A 22,969-nucleotide genomic window follows, 5' to 3' on the forward strand; every position below is an offset into this window, starting at 1 on the left:
TTGTTGGACCCATACTTTCCTTTAAAGGTCTATCATCCTTATATGGGTCTAGTTATGGTTCACTAAAACTATCTTCCCCTTTATAATCCTCATCACTATCACCAGCACCTTCATCTTCCCCCATAAGGTCATAGTAATCAATATCTTCATTATCATCTTGGCTACCATCCTCACCATTATATTCCCTCTCACCTTTACTAACTTTACTAACATGTTCAATGCTCTTACGAGAAATAGAGTCATCATTGCCCTCTTCCTCCTCATCCACATGCTTATTATGTTTCCCATTATCATTTCTTATCCTAACATAACAATCATGAAGATATTTTTTCTGTATCAATACCCTCATTCTCATTGTCACTTATATCACTATCAATCCCTTTAAATGCATTCAACGTAAACTTCTCTACATCTATAACCTCCTCATTTTGCATTTTCTCACTTTGACCACTCACTACTTGTTCCTTATTCTCCTCATTATTTATACCAGATGTTCTTATGTCACCAAACAATCTATGTGAGTTTTGTATCTATACCTCCTTAGCATTTTCCATAGAAGAGCATAAATGGGTCAAAATTTCACCCACTCCTATTACACCCTTGTATTCTTCACCGTTGCTATCTACTTCCACCACGTCCTTCTCGCCATTGTGACTATGCTCAACAGCATCCATTGCACCATTGTCACTGTCTCCCTTGTCAATGGAGTTAACGGTGTCATCATGGTCACTGTTGTTGTCCGACATGCTTAAAAAATACAATATATAAGGGTAATGAGATGATTTCACTATAACCCAAACCACTGAAGTTATAATACCAAAATCCAGTATCATACTCACCTTTGGTTCATCTGATAATGAAACTGCAAGGTTGACTCAGTCATGATCCTTTTAAAATCCAGTTCCTTAATCGTGCAATCCTCTTTAATTCGCAAGGTAGGGTTTACTTATTTCCTTTCCAGAAGAAATAGCATCATTTACCGCCAATTTTAACTAACAAAGACTAATATATCCTTCAGCCTATCCGACTAATTTACATGTGGCTAGCTACTTGGTAGTTTCTAGTTAAACAGTCTTCTCAATAACGGTCAACGTTGCACAAGTTAACGGTAAGGTTTCAAATGCTACAGATTTTAAAGTTTAGTATTTATTTTACACATTTTATGAGTTTAGGATTCAGAGCACTTTTTAGGCAATACTTCAAGATTCATTTTGCTCATTAACCCATGCAAAAATCATATATGGATGCTTTTATGGAGTGTTTGAATTAACAAGAATTTAGATTTAGACTTGAATTTGGATTAAATATCTCATTTAGATAAATAAAATTTTATAAATTTGGATTTAATTCAAATTCAAATTAATCTCTTATTACATTTCATTTATAATTTTAAATTCCTATACTCTAATTATTTAAAATTTCAATCACTTTAAATACCCTATTTTTTCATGTTTTTACTGGTGACTCTCATATCTTTTCTAATTTCTTATCGATTCAAAAATATATATAAACCTGTCATTTCAATTTTTCATTTTCTTTTTTAATCTCAACTCATTTTTCTTCTTCATTTGATTTTTTTAAACTCTACCAAACATAAAATTTTGAATACATGAATTCTAAATATGAGATTTAAAATGAAAAATTTTAAATTTTAAATTCAAATCCAAACATTACCTTACATTTTTTTCCATGTGTGTAGAACTACATGAACCCATACCTTAAAAGTTAGGAGAAAACTATTGTTAAATATATACCATGAGTTGAATTGAATTTTTTAAAAGGAATAATTAAACTTCGGATGTTGAAATTTAATCCTTATCACATGAATCTCTAAGATTTTATAATTATATATAATTAGTCCTTATAATTTGAAAGGGATATAACACTATAAAGATTAATTTGCATGATTATGTAACTATAGAGATCTAATTAATAAAGATTAAATTTTCTAGATCAAATCGATAATTAAGATAAATTTGAAAGATGAAAAGTTTTGCTATCCCTTTTAAAATGTTTAATAGTAAAATAAAATAAAATTCTACAATGCTATGTTTTGATACACATAGATTTGAATTTGAGCCAAATGTATTGTTAGGGTAATTAAAAATGTATGGATTTGAATTTGATTCAAATTCAATTCTAAATTATATATCAATCTCTTTATAATTTAAAATCCTTTCTAAACCCCTATTATTTCAAATACTAACTCAATTTCTTTTGCAATTTAACTCGAGCAATAGTAATTGAACTGGGCCATTGAAGCTGACAAAATCAAGCAGCCACTATTGATGAGAACTGAATAATTGTTGCCCATCAAGACTGCACTACCAATGCCAACTAAGACCAGATGATCGATTTTCATTGGAATCGAATTGCTCGTCCCAATAAGGATTGGAGTGTAGGCAACAATCTAAACCAGATGCCTAGAGTGCTGACTGTGATCAGATTATCAGTAGTTCAATCTCAATCAAAGTCGTCGACCCAAACATGGTGGGAGTCGGTTATTTATTCCTGGTTGCAGGCACAATCTCGATCAGTAATAATGATCTAATCCCAGTCTTCTCCCAATTGAAGTCGGTCGTCCATTCTTAGTCATTATCATTGGTTCAGTCTTGATAGAAGTCGATTGTTGGGTCTTAGTCATCGCTGTCAATTCTGTCTTGGTAGAAGTCGGTCGCCCAGTCCCGATCATCACCATTTGTCTGATCCTGATAAAAGTTAGTGTTCTGATCCCAATAGTCGTTGGTTTTACACTCCCAGTCAACATTGACAATATGGTCTTGGTGAAAGTTAGCCTTTCGAACCATCGATTTCGACTAGGAATGGATTGTCAACGTCATCCTAGTTTCTTTTAAATTCAATTATGCTATATTTGGATACATATGGATTTAGATTTGGATTTGGATTTAAACCAAATTAATTGTTTGAATAATTAAAAATGTATGGATTTGGATTTGACCTAAATCCAAATCTAAGTTTTCTCTCCATCTCTTTATAATTTGAAATCATTTCTAAAACTCTATTATTTCAAATCCTAACTCAAGCTCTTTTATAATTTGACCCAAATGCATCAAGCTCTTTATTGATCGACCTGCTAATGATAATTGGACTGAATCACTAAAGTTGATGAAAACAAGCTGACACTGTTGGCCGAGAAAGGATGATTGACTTCCACAAGATCGGACCGACAATGACGATCAGGACAAGACGGGTGACTTCCACCAAGACTAGATAGATGACGACAACAGGGATAGGACAATCAACTTCCATCAAGACTAGACCGACGGTGACGACGAGGACCAAATTAATGGGGATGATTAGGACTAGATGATCGACTTTCATTAGGACCGAACGACTGACTTCCATCAGGAGTGGGCTGACGAAGATGACAGGGACCAAAAGGTTGACTTCCACTAGCACTGGACCAATAGTGATGACTGAGATCGAATCGCCAACTTCTATCGAGACCAAAGTGATGACGACGACAGGAACTGGATAGTTAACTTCCATCGAACCTACAGTGATGATGAGGATCAAAAGTCTAACTTCTATCAGCTGAGGATCGAAAAGTCGCCTTCATCTGGTCTTAGTAGAAGTTGACCATCTGGTCTTAGTCATCATAGTATATTCGGTCCCAGTGAAAGTCGACCATCTGGTCCTCATCGTTGGCATCGATCTAGTCGTTGTGGAAGTCAACCGTCCGATGCTCACCGTTGTTGTCGATTTGATCTTAGTGGAAGTTAACTTTTTGATCCCCGTTGTCATCTTCGGTCTAGTCTCAGTGGTAGTTAGCTGTCCCGTCCCCATTATAGTCGTCGGTCTAGTCCTTGTTGAAGTTGGCCGTCCGATCCCCGTCATCATTATCAATCTGGTCCTGGTAGAAGTCGATAGTCTAATCCCCAAATTTATCATCAGTTCAGTCCTAGTGGAAGTAGGCCATTCGATCCCTATCGCCACTATTAGTCCGGTCCTGGTAGAAGTCAACCTTCTAGTCCTCGTCGGTCTGGTCTCAGTCGAAGTCGATTGTCTAATCACCATCGGTTCGGTCCCAATGGAAGTTGGCCATTCCGCCCCTATTGTTGCAATAGTTTGGTCTCGAAGTCGAAGGTCTCATCCCGGTCGTCACCGATGCCACAGTTCTAGTCAACTTTATTTGTCTGATCTTGTTGAAAGTTGGCCATTCGAATTGTCGAGTTTAACTAATCTTTTAAATTTCTTTAAATCCAAATAAAGGATTTTAATATTGTAATTTAAAATTTTTTATATCATTCAAACAAAAAATTTAGAATCTATGAATTTCAAATGTGAGATTTTAAATATGAAATTTTAAATTCAAACTCCTAACTTAAATCCACCCATCCAAACACAACCTTATAGAATTTAAAATTTAAAATTTTATTTTAAATCTAAGAAAATGATTTTAATATTATAATTTAAAATTTTTTATATCATCCAAACAAAGAATTTAAAATTTATGAATTTTAAATGTGAGATTTTAAATTCAAATTTTTAACTTAAAATTCACTCATCCAAATGCAACCTAAAATTGTTTAGAAAACTTTAAAGTATTTTGGCATTGAGGAATAAGGATACTTCCATATTCAGCACATTAAATTACTAGTAATTTTAGTTGAGTACACTAAATTAACCTTCAAGTATAATACTTGATATTTATTTTAAAATAACTATCAAGTAATTATGATATTTTTGTTAAAAGATAGAACTTTTTTTAAAGCAATCCCATGCACATTGGGTGAAAAAAATTCTAATCCAAAACAAAGAATAGCAGCAATAACAGATGATATATATTTTCATTAAAATCATTCCTAAATATGTTTGTAAAACCTTTATAGTACCTAAACCATCCAAAACCTTAGCTAATTTGCAAATAAACTAAGTGGCATAACACATCAAAACTGGCCAAAGTTATGTACTAAAATAAAGCCATACTAACACATAGCCATCCCTCAATTATTGCCCTTACCAAATGACGCGATCCATTGCTAGAACAATCTCATGACCAACCTTTCAAGGACTTCTACATAAGTAGCTGCTTACCATATATAGCAGGCATTCTCAAAGTGCTATATGCAAAAAACTACAATCAAGTTGTTAGTTTTTTTTTCCTTAATATATTCACGGAAAAATCAAGTTATTAGTCAAATAAAGTTATTTATAATTTAAGCTAAGGTTTATATATACCTTATTAGGGATTGTTTGAGAGGCATGCGTAATGATGTTCTTCATGAATTTCATGAGGCAATAGTCATAATTTTGAATGAAGTGAACACTGGAAAAAAAAAGAAGCAAAGATCAATTGAAATACTATAATAATTGACAGTTTCTTGATATAAAATTTGGCTAATTAAATGAATACTTTTATTTTGTTCCATATACATATAATGTCATATGACTTCAAGAGGTTGAGGTAGGGCTTATTGACCATAGCATGGTGCATCACCACAGCTGTAACAAGGAAGTAAACAGGAAAAAAATTAATTATTTGATTTTTATAATTTTAACTTAGTTATAACTTCATTTCTAAATTTTAATTCATTGTCACTCAATTTTTATAATTTTGATTTAATTGTAATTTAGTCTTTGAACTTTAACTCTTGCAACTCAGTTCTTATATTTTTAACCATTTAAAATATTAGTCCTTATATTTTTAAAAATAAAATTATAAAGATTAAAATTATGTTAAAATTTGGGACTAATATTTTAAATTACTAAACTGTTTTAATCTTTATAAAAATTATGAAGAGTAAAATTTCAAAATGGTTTTAATCTTTATAATTTTATTTTTTTTAAATTATAAAAATCACTATTTAAATGTTTAAACTATAGAGATTGAGTTGTAAGAATTAAAGTTTAAGAATTGAGTTATACTTGAGTCAAAATTATAATGACCGAGTTACAATGAGTCAAAATTTAAGAATTAAATTATAATTATTTTAAAATTACAAGGACCAAATAATTAATTTTCTCAAGTGAAAAATTGATACGAGAAATTATATATAAAAATTAAATATAAGTGCAACACTTATTCAACTTATTTATTAAAAAGTTCTAAAATGTCTTTCCTGTTGGTCGATTCCCCACTAATAGGATACAAATATCATAATTTCTTAGCCACATGATTGATATCCAGTGCTCCCTAATAAGAAATGATAAATGTCAGTAGACAACTAGTTAAATATAAAAACATTTAATCGCATAGTGTCTCACCCTTGAGAGTAAGGAACTCAGAATAAAGTATCTTTGCTACAAAATAATTTAACAGAGATCTTATCCTACAAAATGATCATATTCCATAAAACTAAATGCTAGCAATTGAAAAAAAATAAATAAATAGCATGACGACTTAAAATGAAAGTTTTCCAAGCTTTATACTCTTTTGATACTAAAATTTCATCATGTAGGTCTAATCTAACTCAATTATATATACAATCAAATTGCCTAACAATAATTAGAAAGATTCATTAACATAAAAGCTTAAAAATGAGTTTTTCTTTTTCGCTCTTGATATTAAAATTTCATCATGCAAGTCTAATTTAACTTAATCATACATAATCAAAGTTACCCAACAAATTATACCTATCAAGCACAACAACAATAACAAATTTACACTGCACCAAGAACAAGAGAGGCCATTCTGTATTAATTTAACAAATGTCATTGACATTAAACACATGGATCAAATATTTTTGTTAATCACATTTAAAAACAATATATTTATACTGAAAATAATTATAACTTCTCTAGGAAAAAAAAAACAAAGTTAATCGATGAGTGATTTCTACAAACACTTTCTAGGCATGACAATTTTTTTTTTTTGGCCAAATCTAGGCATGACATTTAATCACACAAAATCCATTGAATTCACAACATGCCAATTAATTAGTGTCAACTACAATAAAAGAATCAACATTAATTGCATTGTTCTCAATTTCATTCAGATTCAACTCATTTGAACTCAATCATCATATTCACTCAACAGAAACAATGCCACAAACAAATAAATGGGAAGAAAGAACAAATTTCAAAGAGCTTAATCGAAATGGGAAGAAACAATGCCAAAAACCCTAATAAAAAAGCCATAAAACGTAACTAAAGAAAGAAGAGAGGAACATGCCACGAGAAGACACGAAACGAAGAACATATGGACCCATGAGCACAACAGGATGGCAATGGAGGCAACAAGCAAAAAAAATCACAAACCCAGACACAGACATGGCTTAAATAGTGTTTCGATTGCTGGAAAATGCTTGTCGCGTCATCCAGAGTGTTTTTGATAACTCAAGGTTTTTCAAAGTGTGAAATGAAAATGGGATTGTCAAGGAATTTTAAAGCACAATACTTAATCATTACTTCATAATAACCGTAAAATATTATTTATTTGATTTTTGTTTATAAATAATCATTAAATTGATGCTTCACAGTGTTGATTGTTATTTTGAAACAAGTATTTAATAGATGTATTTTTTAAACAAAAATAAACTTATTATCTATTTTATACTTTTTTCTACATAATTGTAAACTATATTAAGTATATATTTGACATTTATTTATAATCAATCATTAAATATATATATATATATATATATTTTAAAAAAATAATATATTTATTTGTTAGTTATTTAGAAATAACCATAAAATATATTGTTCCTTTTTTATTTATCATTTTTTAAATAAACGATAAGTATAAGGCATTTTATTTATCCTTTTGCTGTGGCTTATTTCTCTTCCCTTTTTTCTCCTATTTGAAATAATTCTCTTTTAATCTTTTTACACGACAGTATTTTGGGCTATTTTTCAGGGATAAGATTAGAAGTCTTGAGAAGAATAGCCTTTTATCTCCAAAGTGCTTCAAGACCCACGCTATCTCTTTGCCTCTAGAAATTTCTTAACGAGATTTGTTTTCCTAATGGAGGTTCGTTAACTTATTTAAATTTTAATTTATAAAGGAGACAGCATATATATTATATAGTTTGGTGAAAGTTTAATTAAAAAAGATATAAAAAGAACGTTACATTTTTTTTTTTTTGGGGCCTGAAAAAGAACATCAGCGTGAAGGCATCAATAAAGACTTGACTTGTAGAAAGATCAATCCAAAATGCCAACCGCCAACCACATAGAGATGCCACTCAACAAGTTCATAATAAGGTGAATTCTCTAATATATGATTGCCATATAATACTGAATGGCCTCTAACATGATTGCATGTTTAGTTGGATAGTCTATTGGCCAGAAAAAAGGTTGGAGAGTCATGGTTACTGTAATAGTTGAGAGAGAGCCAGACGTGTTTGCTTTACCCTCAATTCTCAAACCTCTTGATTTTCTCTCTAGTTTCTGCTTCTTTTCATGATCAGATCATTGCCTTAAATTTGAACCGCAACGCTCCGTTCGCTGATTCGGGACTCGGATCTTGCAACAAGTGGGCTCCACCTTCACGCTCACATGTCTGTCTTTCTGTGACCCTTTTGCATGGGAGCACTCCTCCCGCTCTTCTTTCGTGAATTCTCTGAAATCTCGCTTTTGTTTTGTTTTGGGTCGATGCTTCCCTTAGGCGGCTCGTCTCTCTAAGTCCAAGCTCTCAACGTGTTGCTCTGCTTCGCTGCACAATCGGTACGCTTAAATTCCCAAACTTTTATCATATTCCATTGTATTTATTGCTTCTCTGGTTTTCTCCTTGTCTTTGACATACAAGTTGTATTCGGGTCTCACTGCCTTTGCTAATTTTATTATTTTTGTTGCTGATTTTTCAAATATCTACTTTGAAATTTGCCTCTTCTCTTTTGCATTTCATACACATATCAAAACGTGGCTCGTACTGTTTTTTTCTCCCCCACTTTGAACCCAGCTGATATGTTTGGATGATGAGCACGGCTTTGCTTACGGACACTTAACTGCACGAGCCTTGTGATGAATGATGTATGATACTTTATGTCGTTTGGAATCCATTTCGCTGAGCTCGTCTCTGGGGTTATTCGTAGAACTCTCTTGCCTCTTCAACCCCAAGCTCTGGTTTCCCTTGGTTTCTGTATCCTGTTTATTTGAAGTTCCTATCTGTTTTTCCTGCATTTATCCTTCGTGATTGTTTTTCTCACTGCAGTGGTAATTGATTCACGGAGTGGACACCCATTGTCTTCTTTCATTGTTTTGAAATTTTAATTAGTTTTCTTTTAGCAGTAGTCGGTGCTGCATATTACGGTGACGATTTCACTATCATATATTTCTTCAATCTGCAATGCTCTTCCATTTTATGGTTGTGTGCGTTCAAAAATTTGTGGTGACAGTTCATAGTAATAATAATAACTAGAAAACATCACCACATTAATCTTGATGCTAGTGATCCTTTATAACGTTTAAGCATCTGGTTGCTCTGGAAATGAGATTTTTCTGGGCTGAGATTCTCTCGTGGTTACTATTACTTGGTCTAATATCTTATTCACTAGCATATATTAGTCTTTTATTATTTCTCTAATATCCATGATACTGAAATTAATTTGCAGATAGAGTCCCACCTCCCTTAGATTTAGCACAAAGGAGTCGAAATAAGGTGTGGGATAATGGGGGCCTCAAGATCCAAGATGGAGGATGATAAGGCACTTCAACTGTGCCATGAAAGGAAGAAGTTTGTTAGACAAGCACTTGATGGGCGATGCTCACTAGCAGCTGCTCATGTGTCATATGTCCAGTCACTGAAAAATACAGGAACAACTTTGAGAAGATTCATAGAAACTGAAGCACCAATTCAATCTTCCTTGTACACTTCCACTAATTCAACAGCAGATCCCATTGGTTTACCTGAGAAGACTCTTTCACAATTCCCAGCCCCTTTGCAATCTGTGTCTCGACGTCTTAATGCAGTAGAAACCTTCTCCTCATCTCCCTCTCCTCCTAGCTCTTGTAAGATCCAAGCAAAACATATGAAATTCAGCAGTTTCTCTTCTAGAAAGGTCAAAGAGAAGTCTCCTGTTCATTCCGTAGGGATAGTAACATCATCAGGTACACCGCAACATACCATGCCTGGTTCAAATGAAAGGGCTGAAAGGTTAGCATTTGATGACTCTTCTCATCCAGTTGGAAATCAGCCCTGGGATTACTTTGGTCTTTTTGATCCTGTTCACCATCAATTTTCTTTTATGGAAGGGAAAGGTGTGCGCCAAGAAATGGGGAGTCCTGATGATATAACCAGATTAAAGGCTGAAGAGAAGGATTCTTCTCATGGAAAGGAAGACTCTCAGAATTCTGAAGATGAATTTGGCAATGAGCCTGACCCAAATTCCTTGGTCCAAAGATTTGAAAATCTTCACAGAGTTAATGACAAAACTGCAGTTAATGAATCACTTGCCCCAACCAAGCCTCTGACAGGGGATCCTGATTCTGAAGTTGAACTCATGAATGGAGAGAAGGGCAATTCCCCTAATTTATCACCACTGGGAACAACATCTGCCGTAGCTTTAGTTCGAACTAAAACGAATAAATCAGTGGAGAAAGAAAATCATAGTGAAAATAAAGTTGCTCCAAAGGACTTGTTTTCTAGCATGAAAGATATTGAATTTCTATTTACAAAAGCTTCAGAATCTGGCATGGAGGTTCCAAAAATGCTTGGAGCAAATAAGTTGCATTTCCGACCGATATTCCCAGCAAAAGAAAGTAATATTTTTATCTATCATTTTTTTATTTTTTTGGGGTGTCTGTCTGTAAGTTACTATCTGATGGATGTTGGACATAAACAGCAACAGTAATAAATATATAAATACATAGCGCCGCATGTAAAGGCATATCAAGTTAGACACTGACCAATAAATAAATAAATAATTGAACAATTTCATTACCAAGACCACTGTTCATTTTTGACCAAATATCCTGTCATTATTGGCGCTAAAATTTTGGATTATCATTTCTATACAATTTTCTTACAGATGGAAATGTTCTAAACAGGGGAATCATTGATTGTAGCAGATAGGCCTGTGACATCTTTAATATTGAAGGCATGTTTCTCATGCGGGGAAGACCTGGGTCAAGTTCCGGAAGGTGTTTCTCAACTCTTTTGCTTAATGTTCTAAGCAAGAGAAAAGTGAAGCAAACAAGTACTTAATGCGTTGTGACCATAGGAACATATGGAATAAACTCTCGTTTAGTTTCTAGTTTTCTTGGAAATCTATTTCTAATTCTTTCCTTTTATCTTCTCAGAACCTTCTCAAAACTTGGTTAAGTACTTAACTTGGCATGGCACGGAATCATCTCGATCTTCTTCTTCAAGGAACCCATTAGGAGAAAACTCTAAAGATGGTGTAGAGAACATCACAAGTAATATCTTCGATAATTTCTGCATGATCTCGGGCAGCCATGCATCAACCTTGGATAGACTGTATGCATGGGAAAGAAAGCTCTATGATGAAGTCAAGGTACTGTGTCTTTTATGAACAATTCAATCTCTCTTTCAATTTACATCAACCAACATATCAACTGAAATTTAGCTGTCCTACAATTTATCTTGTCATGTTGCATGCAATCTTCAATTTTTGATCACAAGAGATGACCTACACATGTATCTCCATAATTTCTATAACTTCTTGGCAAACTTGTGGGGAGCTTATGCTTCTTTGTTCTAAGTTTAGGGAAATTCACTTTTCCACCCAGTAGTAATCGACAATTAGACATGAAGGGGACCAGTGGCAATTAGTAATATTAATTTCATAGATGGCCAGGTGTATAAATGAAAGGCCTTCCCGTTAAAATTTGTTGGACAACATTGATTTCCCATTTCAAATACAAATGAGTGTTAGTTGAAAATTATACGTGGTCCAAGGGGTTAATGACTCAATGGGTAGGATACTTCGGTCTCCATCCCTGAAAGAAATATATTTTTCTTATCCCAAGACACTTAGCTTGTAACAAATTTAAACCTAGTCCCTTTTCTCATTGGGTTCTTAAATCCCTGGATCCTTTCAAATTTACCTAGGAAACTTTAAAGCAACCAACAATTTTTTTGTTTACTTTTCTTTTTCAAAAAAGCTGAGACCTGTGGCATATGGGAAAGCTTGCTTGCATGCTCACTGTTGTTCGCCAATCCCTCTCTTCTCTTAATTATAATACTCTAAATATAAAAATTAACTTCAAGGTAAACTCCTGAAGATAATTTTAAAAGCATAATTGTAGGACTCCTAAAGAAACTCCTAGATGGTACCCACGGATACTGTTATGTTAGAATCCCTTCACAGTAATGGAACTTTGCTTTGATAGCCAGCCGTTTTCATGAAAGATATTCTGACCCAAGGTTTGAACGATGCAATTAGCCTTCTCCTCTTGATAACATAGCTTCTTCTCTAGTGACTCTTCTCTGCAGGAAATCCTTTTATGCCCAACCGACCTAATGGCACTGAAGTGGCTTATGATGATAGTCATATGATCTGACTACTCCGACTAATCACAGTAACTTGGTAGACCATATGTCATACATGGGTAAACACAAGCATGCAATTGTGAATATTGATTGGGCGAAGCATATAGTCAGATGCAGCACATTTAAAGCTCTCAGCTGTCAAAGGATTTAAAACGTAAATCCTTTAAAGAGCCTCTTAAGCCACTGTTTATAATTAAAGGTTAGGAAAGCTCTCAAGAACTTGAACTATCATTTTGTAGCCAGTTGATGAGCTACTTTAAATTGGTTTAAGTTGAAATATCTAAAAAGCAAGTGTAATTGAAAAGTCAAATCCTTGAAATAATAAGATTCTTGGACACACCATGGTCTACAACTGAAACCAACTTCAGAGAAGGCAAAACAGCCTGTTGGGAAATAAGCTGGCGGCTGGCAGTGCTAAAGAGTGAAGCAGACTAAATTTATTGGTTTCTTTCCTTCATGTCAAGGTACCATCAAGCTTTTTTTTTTTAATTTTTAAATAAAAAGAGAAAGCTAGTGTCAAGTCGGTCATCTCATATTATCACCCAATTGTTCCTCATTATTTGGCCACCTACAGTTCTACATGACTAATGTTAAGTCAGTTACATCAATAATATCATTAAAGTAGCTTTCTTTCTGGATCTCCAATAAGGAACGAATTGTTTTGGTTCCATTCCTTGATTGCTTCTGGTTATCATGAGGCTTATTGATTGATAATCATACCAAGTGCAGATACAGAGTAAAATCTTAATTAAGCATTGATTTGATAATGGTTGGATTAATCTTAAATGGTATTCGTTTATGCGAACTGTAAATAGTAACCATCATGGAACACCAAATTTTTGTTTGAAACTACAGAGACAACATAGAAGTTGCTATCTGCTCTGACAAATGTTGACTTTCAGTGGGCATGCACTTCTAATTCTACGTCCCCATTTAAATAGAAATGTAATGCGCAGCAGTAACACTTTTCTAGATAGAGTAGCAAATATAACTAAATGAGAATTTTTGGTTTGGCATGCCTTCAAAACTATATATGATTTTGGTATAACTATTTCCATGTCTATTCAATAATCTCCTGATCTCCTCTTTTATTTTTTGTTGGTTTCAGGCTAGTGGATTGGTAAGTAAAAAATATGACATGAAGTGTAAAATCTTAAGACGCCTAGAATCAAAAGGAGAAAAGAGCTCCACAATTGATAAAACTCGTGCTGTTGTCAAAGATCTGCATTCAAGAATCAGAGTTGCAATTCAGAGGATAGAGTCTATATCAAAGAGGATTGAGGAATTGCGGGACAAAGAGCTTCAGCCACAACTTGAGGAGTTGATTGAAGGGTATGATCCCCCCCCTCTCTTACAAAGTGCTGATCTATGCGGCATCTTGTGGCTTTTAATTGCATGCTAAAAAGGATGTGTGTTTGTCAGTCTTCAATGTTATTAGAACTGAACCAAACTGGTCAATCGATGCTGGAACTAATGCAGAAATCTATAGAGCTTGCAAGAAAAGAGAACCAGTCAAGAATTGGTCAAATAAGTTTTTATGATTTTTTTTAATATAAAGTTCAATATATATTAATCGAATTACTACTGATTCAACCACAATTCGACTATGTTTGATTGTTGAATTTGAACCTGTGCTTTGAGTGGTTTCATGACCGGCCCTGTTTTCAAAGCGTTGGTAATCTTACATTGCACTCATGGTTTGTAGAGCTTTCATAGCTCAGCCAAGAACATTTAGCTCGAGGGGCACTAAGGCATCATTGTGATGCTCACATTGCTAGTCTAAGTCGTGCCAGCAAACATTTTGGTGATTGCCATTTTTTATTTTTTTTAAAGAGCTTTTCATAGCTCAGGAACTTTTAGTTGCAGTGGGATTGAAGGTCCACCAAGTGAAAACAGAAAGTGACCAATCTCTAAATAACAAACACTCTCGAATAAGAAGTAAGTTATTATATCTTTCTTAAACACTAACAGAAAAAATTAGCACCCATTTCCCCAAATGAACTTTGCCTAGATTCGGACAAATTTCGTAGCTTAATGCAATGAATGGCCTTGCGGCAGTTTATCTTCAGCAAGAGATGTTTGCATGTTTCTTAGGCTCAAGACATATGCTTTGTGGATTAATATTTATCTGTTCCTGTTTTTATGAACTTTTACACTCAAAGGTGAACTTAGTTTTGTATTTCCTCTGTTATTTTATTGCTTTGATGGCAGTTCAAGTCGAATGTGGGAAGTAATGTCTGAATGCCACAAGCTTCAATTTCAGATCATGTCAACAGCCTATTGTAACAGCCGTGCTAGAATAGCCGTGCAATCTGAATTACGTAGGCAGATGGCTGTTTATCTTGAAAATGAACTCCACACTCTGCAATCAAGTTTTTCCAAGTGGACAGGAGCTCAAAAGTTTTACTTGGAGGCTCTAAATGGATGGCTTTACAAATGTGTTTCTCTCCAGCAAAAATCATCAAACAAGAGAAAACGGAGGCTTCAACCTCCTCCATTCAGGAACTATGGCCCTCTAATATATGCCACTTGCGGTGTCTGGTTAGAAAAGCTCGATACTTTACCCTCCAAGGACGTTACTGATTCTATAAAGAGTTTAGCTAGTGAAATTGCCCGCTTTTTACCACATCAAGAGAAGAACCAGGGTAAAGGTGCCAATAATCCACGCACGACATCCTGGAAGGTTGAAAAAGGTAGTGGATCGGTGGAAAATTTCTTTAGAGATGACACTTCAGAGGAGAGGGTGTTGGGTTTAGATCAAGTTCGAGCGAGCTTGATCAGATTTCTTGGTCAGCTAACTAATTTTGCCAGATCATCTGTCAACATGTATGCAGAACTCACACAAACCATTCATGATGCCAAGAGTCATTATCATCGGTGAAATTCTCATTCTTCTGATAGTCAGAGTTCTCATTCTCAATAAGGTAATTCGAATTCTCAGCCTCCAGACAATCAACCCATGTCTCGACCTCAAGTTTAATCAGGAAAAAAATCAATCCAGATGAACAATGGAAGTCATAAGAGTCACGTTGAAGTGTAAAAGCAATTTGAACACAGGAGTGAACTTAATGTTCAGATACAAGCTCTATGTACATGGCATCTGTACATGTGGGAGTAATCGTGATGGTGGTGTTCCATGTAACAAGATAATTAGGCAAAAGCTGTAATTACTAGGCGCTGGTGGTGAGGAGGTTGTATGTAGAGCTAGCATGTGCCTAGTGCCTGTCTTCGGTTAGACTCCCCACCCTCATCTCTTAATTATGCATATCATTTAAATTATGTATATTTAAATATGGTTGATATTCCTTGAAAATTTGGAACCAAAAAAATTACTTACAGGGAGGCTTGGATAGGTAAGTTTTTTCAGTTCCAGTGACCGATCGAGGGTAGCACGCACTGGGGGCAAAATTAAAAAACTCCTATAAAAATGGGGGGCTGCTGTAAAACAAATATAGAAGGATGCCAAAAGTTTTTTGGTAAGTTCGCACTATGTAGGGCTGGAGGCCAAGTGTGAGTGGAGCAAAATAATAATAATAATAATAATAATAATAGTAATAGTAATAGTAATAATAAATTAAAAATTAAAAAAAAAAGGTAGATGATATCAACTCATATGATAAGAGCAAGAGGGGATATAAATAAGGGACATATAAGTTCTACTTGATATAATTAATTACTTTTAAGTTTATTGACAATTGAGTTTAAGAATAAAACTCATTCTCCTAAGCTTAATTATTAATAAATTTGGAAATACTTAATTGTGTTAAGTGGAATCTTAAAATAACTTTATATGTAAATAAAGACTATTCATGTGTATGAGTAATATAATCCTAAATTTTCAACTTGGTAGGCTGACATGTGGCATTAGGAGAGGCTGAGACAATAGACAAATCAATTTTGTATCGAAGAAGGCTGTGGATACCAAGGGGGGCTTCGTTTCAAGTACATGCTGACTTTGTCTGAATTTGTATATAATATATTTTTGACCAAGATGAATCTCATCTCACTATATTGTAAAATATATCCTTTGGATAGTACTTTATAATATTAAAAAAATTATTTTAATTATTTTAAGTTTTGCATGATAATGTGGGACCATATTATAAAAAAAAATAGGTGTATGGTTCACAGTGAAAAAAATATGAAAATGATAAATATAATTTTATCAAAAAATGATAAACATGAAATTTATTATAAGATAACAAATTTAATTTTTTTAAAAAATTATATATACGTCCCGTGGAGTAAACTTATTTATAAATAAGTTCTACAAAATTTAAAAATCACAATTAAGTCCCTTGATACTTAAATGTAATTTGAAATTAGGGTGTAGAGATAGTAATATCCCCTATTAAAAATACATTACATTAATAAAATAATTTATAATTACTTCATCAATAATTTATTATTATTTTAACTTTTTACAATTGTAAAATTTAATTTTTTACATCAAATGTTCAAACTTTTTAATTATTGAATATGTGAAGTTACTGTTATAAAAAGTTAAAGTGATAGTTGTAAATTAGTGATGAAGTAATTGTAAATAATTAGAATTAAATCTTGTTAGTAATACATAATCGATTTAACTATCAAACGTGAAGTTTTGGTTGTAAAAAGTTGAAGTGATATTTATAAATTACTAATAAGATAGTTATTAACAATTAATATTAAAAGTTTTAATAATACATGATCATTTAACCATTAGACATTTAAAATTATTGTTGTAAAAAGTTGAAGTAATAGTTGTAAATTACTAGTGAAATAGTTGTAAATTATGTAATTGATATGATATATTTTTAAAAAGGAAATTATTGTCTTTTCACCTAATTTTAGATTACACTTAGGTTTCAAGGAATATAGTTGTGATTTTTAAATTTTTAAAAATTTATTTATAAATAAGTTTGCTCCAAGAGATCTATATATAATTTTTCTTTTTAAAAAATGTAAAATGTAAAAAAAAATCTATATTTTAAAAAATCACATGAGATTCATGATAGAAATAATAGGTGTAGGATCTATACTAGAAAAGTAGAAATGTAATAATGGTGGATATAACATTGGTAATAAAAATATTAGGTGTTGGACATGTAATAAAATTACAAATTTAATTTAAATGAAAGGTCAAAAATAAGTATTTGACTGACTGGAATTTTTTTTAAATTTCATTCAAATTATGTAGGGATAAAAATTCATAAAATAATAAATTATTATTTATATTCTGAATAAAATAAAATTACTATTGGTTCAATTATAAGGAAGAATCTATGTGTCAATAGTAAAAAAAGTAATAAAGATAAAACTTAATGAAAATGGTAAATATGAAATTTGTAATGAGATTAAAAAATTATTTTTAAAATTAAAAATATAAAACTTTAATATTTCAAAAAATCACATGAGATTGATCATAAAAATAATAGACGCAGGATCCATGTTAGAAAATGATAGTGGATAAAAGACTTATATAGTAAAAATAATACTCCATCTATTTAAAAATATAAAGTATTTTTTGAGGAGTTGGATGTTTCAAAATATATGATATTTTTAGTCTTTCAAAATATAATCATTGTCTTTTTTTTTAAAATTGCCCCTATTGATAATAATTTTATATTTATTATAGGGTGTTTAATAGAGGTAAATATAAAAAGATAGGGTTAGTTAAAAAGTAAGTAACTACTTTATATTAGAGGGTGAGATTCAGTTAAAAATACCTTACATTTTTTAACAAGGAGAGTAAGTGTTGGATATGCAATGAAATTACAAATTTAATTTAAATAAAAGGTAAAAACTAAAAATTAAATATTTAATGGGTTAGATTGTTTTAAAAATTTTAATTTTTTTATTATGTGGCCATAAAAGATTAAAATTACATAAAATAATAAATTATTCTTTATATTTTGAGTAAAATATAGCGATTATTTATCCTAAAGAAAACTCGCATAAGTTTTAAAAATTGAAGAAAAGTATATGCAATTATGATAAAATTGCACAATAACATTGTATTTTACTTTTATAGTTTGAACATGCATGAAATAACAAATTTTAAATTAATTTGTGTGGAAATAAAACAAGTTGACATATTTTTTCTTATTATGTACACATGTTATTCATATTTTCAACATGCACAATAATATTGTTTTCCTTTTTTGTGCGGTAAAATACGTGTGAGGCTTGTTAAAAAATGGTGGTGGATATACGATTCATAGTAAAAAAAAAAATTATAGGTGCAATGTTTGTAATAAAATTATAAATTTAATTTAGACAACATATTAAAAAGTACATATCCTGCGTTGCAAGATTTTTTTAAAAAAAATTAATTTTCTCAAAATAAATATTCTAAATAAGATAATTTGTTTTTATTTTTTAGAGCACCAATAATCCGGGCCAACCTGAATAAGTTTAAAAAAATTTAGGGACAGGTTTAACTGAATGACACAATTTTATTTAAGCTGACCCAACTGTGGTTTATTTATATATTTATGAAAAAATTAATTTGTAGGTTCTTATGTTTTTTTCAATTTTAAATTGATTTTCTATATTTTATTTTATTTTAATTGAATTCTTATAGTTTGATTTGTTAGATTTGTTAATCATTAAAGATTAATATCCTTTAATTTTTCCTTTAAAAAACTAAGCACTTTTATATTTGTATTAAATAATTATTTAATTTTAAAATTAATTACATAATTTTTATAATTCAAAGTTTATATAATCAGGTTATATCTTCTAAATAATTTTTAAGTTTTCATAAGAAATTAATAAAATTTTTGGAAGTTGTGTTTTGAGGGAGAAATATTTGACCTCTCAAAGGTTTGAGGTAATTGGAAGGAAAATTTAGTTTGTATAGTTGTTTATTATTTAGTTATTTATTGAATTTAATGATTTGGAACTTATTTGGTGTTTTGAATACCCATTGATGCAAATTTGACACTATTTGAAGTTGTATTGAATTATTGAAAGTAATATGTATGTTTATACATGTGTAATTAATGACGGTGATTGAGAGTATGTTATTATTGAAATTGGTATGTGGAGTATAGTAGAGAAAGAGATTTATGTGAACATGTTATGATGTGATTAATGTGTGTTGAATGGCATACAACTTGTTATTATTTACATAACATGATCATTAGCAAGAGTCTCACTTAGGAAAAGGAGTAGATTGGCAATTCCACGTGGTGATGGCAACTTATTGTTGGAATCAGAAGCTTGTCCTAAAACTGATCATTAAAATCGGGAGGTAGTCATTATTCCATGATTGATTTGGGACTGTCCTACTTATTCTTCAAGCGGCTTAGATATAACTAGTCTCTATTGGCTCATGAAGTGGCTAGATTAGGTGTCCAACACCTCATAATTGTTAGTATTGGGGGAAATCGTAGAACACAAGTAAGTAAACTCTAGCCTGGTAACTCTTCACAAGTGGAAGGTTGGGTTATTTTGAATTACGAACATAGCTACTAAATAGTCATTAGTTTCATGTCAGACTAGCATTAATCATGCATTTATTATTTCAACCACATGACTGTTATTATTATAGTTTGGCATGTCTTTTAAGGGTGCATGTTTTTTTTATGACCCATGATGTGCATAATTGAGATATTTTTGATTATATGCATTGTACGCCTAATCACATGGTTGTTATTTTTGTAATCGAGGCTATATTTGATATATATGCATATAATGATTGTTTATTGCCATTTGCATCCATAATTAATTTATATGCAACTGTATAGGGTAGGTTAACTTTAATTACTGAGTGGTTTTACTCACCTCTTATTCTTCAATATTTTATGGCCTAGCTCATCAGATTAGGATAGAGAAAAATGACCTGAGGCATAGGATTCTGAATAAAATCCTACTTGTAGGCCTCATAAATGCATTTATGAGTATTTTGAAGTTATTTTCCAATTAGGACATCAAACAACTCATTTTTGTTAATTGTTGGCATTATAGTTAAGAATATCTTGTGTATTTTATGCTATGAGCTAGTGGCATGTGATTGTAAAGCTTATATAGCATCAAAAACACTAATATAAGTAGGGTAAAGTGTATTTGGTTGTCATTGGATGAATATTAATTCTTTCATGCAAAGTTATTCCCCCCTCTTATTTTTGTGAATCAAAGGGTAAGTATTGAATTTGCATAATATGTGTATTGGATTGATTGTGGTGTGTTGCACAAGTCTAAAATGATTTATTGAGTGTGGTCTAAGGCACATTTGTTGTTGTTTAGGCATCGTAGAGGTGACTTAATATGAAAAAGGAGTGGATTTTGTAAAAGGTGTCTAACTTTTGAAAGAAAAAAGTAATTTGATTGTGAAACTTATGCCATTAGCTAGAGTTAAGAGAAAACTCTCTGTAGACACCTAAATCACCTCAATCGAACATCGGATGGAGAAATGAGACATGTTAGAAGTTCGTCCCAAGTGCTGTTGTAAAGGTTCCTTACTAAATCATAATTAACTCCAATCTCAAGGTAATTAAGGGATTAAACCTCTCAAAGAATTACCAAGCTTGTAAGTGAGAAAAATTCTCAAATCATATATTATAGGATTTCAAAATTTAACATTTTCAATCTCTAACAAACACTTATTATGCTCAAATCAAAATTCAAAAACAATACAAAAGCTAGAAAATTAATTGGAACCCAAAATATCGAGTTTTAATACTCAAAACTATATTGTGCAGAAAATGTGACATGTGTCATGGCTAAGTGCACTTGCACTACAGCTCACCCCTCTTTGTGCCATGCGTTGCGATGCTTGTATGAATATGACAGTAATCAGCTATCAATTTGACAGAACAAGGAGTGAACTTCAAACGCATTTCAAATCTTCGTACGACATTCGATTAAGGTGGTTCTGGTGTCTACACGGAGCATTCTCTAAGCTAAAGCAAATGGCATAAATTTCACACCCAAATTCATTTTCTACAAAAAGGTTGAATACCAAAACCCATTTTACTACTTTTTTATAAAAATCCCATAACGATGGTGTCCTAACTCAACTACAAGTGCCAAAATCCTACACCAACTCTCCGATCATACTCAATGGACTTGCATACTTGTGCAATGCACCATTTACAACCAAAAACACATGTATCAAATTTTCACCACCTAACCCCAAACTTTCACAAAATATAAAAGGGAGGAAAACTTTGCACAAAAAAAATGATTTCATTCCAAATCATTTAAAAGATACATGTTTCTACTTGCATAAATATTTCGACCCTATTCATGAGTTTACAACTAAAACTCATTAACCCGGGGCACAAAAAGTTACATACTACAATAATGCAAATAGTACAAAAATATCATGAGATTCCTAGTTGGCAAATTAATGAAGTTCATACACATAAATGACAAATTGAGGCATATAAAAAGGATTATTCTATAATCCCATGCCTTGACACATTTTCCCTGGTCTTGATCTGATGAGCTAGGCCCTAAAAATATTAAAAATTGAGAGGTGAATACAACTACTCAATAACCAAGTTTCACCTAATTTATACAGTTGTATATCAATTGAAAACATATGCAATTAGGCAAAAACACATATTTACAACACATATGATGACCTTAGCCACAGTTCACTATACTAACAACCATGTAACCAAGCTTGAAGGCACATATATTCATATCAAATGATAGTGTATAACAAGATGTCACAATAATACCAACCATGTGCCCTTAACACATGCCAGACTACAATAATAACAATCATGTAACCGAACTCTAAGTACATGATCAAATGCCAACTTTATATCGTCCTGTTACCTTTAACATGAAATTGGTGGCTATCACGTGGCTACATCCTTCACAGACTAACCTACCCTTCTACTTGTGAGGAGCTACCGAGTTAGAGTTAATTCATTCACTTATGTAATCTGGTTTCTCTCAATACTAATAACCATATAGTATCATACCCCTAATCTAACTTTTTTATGAATTGGTGGAGACTAGTTAAGTTCGAGTCCTTTGTAGAATAAGTAGGACAATCCTATATTAACCATGGGATACAGGCTACCTCTCGATTCTAATGATCAATGCCAAGGTGATTTCTCAATTCTAACTGTCACTGCCAATACCATGTGAATTTGACCAACTACTCCTCTCCCTAAGTGAACTCCTGCCCATGATCATGCTATGCACAATTCATATTTAAGCATTCAAAACAATTAATTCATGTCAAAAAAATTCACATATTCACCCTCACATACTCCATATGTTAATTAACACATTCTTATCAATTTTATCATGTCATGCCATCAATCATAACTAAGTGCCATCAATGTGCAACATGTAATAGGTTCTATATTTTTCAAAACATTTTATCACCATTAATCACATTGCCAAATTGCATCAATTAGTTTCATGAATCAAACAAATTTCAAATAATAATTTTCAAAATTATCAAATTAACATACAACTATACAAATTAAGTTTTCCTCGGTTACCTTAAATCTTTAAGAGGTTAAAAGTTTACCCCTCACACAAATCACTTACAAAGCTTCTTACAAGCTCGAATGGTACTAAAAGAATCACACTACAATCACA

The 22,969-nt window shown here is 32.1% G+C and overlaps 1 protein-coding gene across 3 annotated transcripts; it reads left to right on the forward strand.

Moving 5' to 3' along the window:
* Positions 1-8,200: 8,200 nt before the first annotated feature.
* On the forward strand, positions 8,201-16,402 carry LOC129302208 (protein ALTERED PHOSPHATE STARVATION RESPONSE 1-like). 3 transcript variants are annotated; one of them, XR_008591208.1, is made up of 7 exons: positions 8,201-8,628; positions 9,516-10,662; positions 10,951-11,043; positions 11,203-11,417; positions 13,524-13,747; positions 14,627-15,646; positions 16,266-16,402. XR_008591208.1 is itself a non-coding variant. In XM_054940917.1 (7 exons), the coding sequence occupies exons 3-7, from the start codon at positions 9,573-9,575 to the stop codon at positions 15,294-15,296; spliced, it is 2,292 nt and encodes a 763-aa protein (XP_054796892.1). In that variant the 5' UTR covers positions 8,201-8,462; positions 8,570-8,628; positions 9,516-9,572; the 3' UTR covers positions 15,297-15,751. The 3 variants fall into 3 exon arrangements, 2 of the variants coding, with proteins under 2 accessions (XP_054796892.1, XP_054796891.1); XM_054940917.1 differs by lacking the exon at positions 16,266-16,402 and having other exon boundaries at positions 8,201-8,462; positions 8,570-8,628; positions 14,627-15,751; XM_054940916.1 differs by lacking the exon at positions 16,266-16,402 and having other exon boundaries at positions 14,627-15,751.
* Positions 16,403-22,969: the final 6,567 nt, after the last annotated feature.

The sequence above is a fragment of the Prosopis cineraria genome, unplaced genomic scaffold, assembly GCF_029017545.1.
Source record: "Prosopis cineraria cultivar Desert tree isolate PC_DT_omini unplaced genomic scaffold, ASM2901754v1 PC2, whole genome shotgun sequence".
NCBI classification, from domain to species: Eukaryota; Viridiplantae; Streptophyta; class Magnoliopsida; order Fabales; family Fabaceae; genus Prosopis; species Prosopis cineraria.

Excerpts from the sequence above, each read along its gene's own strand:
- LOC129302208 (XM_054940916.1), top strand. The coding sequence starts at position 9,573 with ATGGGGGCCTCAAGATCCAAGATGGAGGATGATAAGGCACTTCAACTG. Across the intron at positions 11,044-11,202 it reads CCTGGGTCAAGTTCCGGAAG|AACCTTCTCAAAACTTGGTT; the intron begins GTGTTTCTCAAC and ends TTATCTTCTCAG. Across the intron at positions 13,748-14,626 it reads CTTGAGGAGTTGATTGAAGG|TTCAAGTCGAATGTGGGAAG; the intron begins GTATGATCCCCC and ends CTTTGATGGCAG.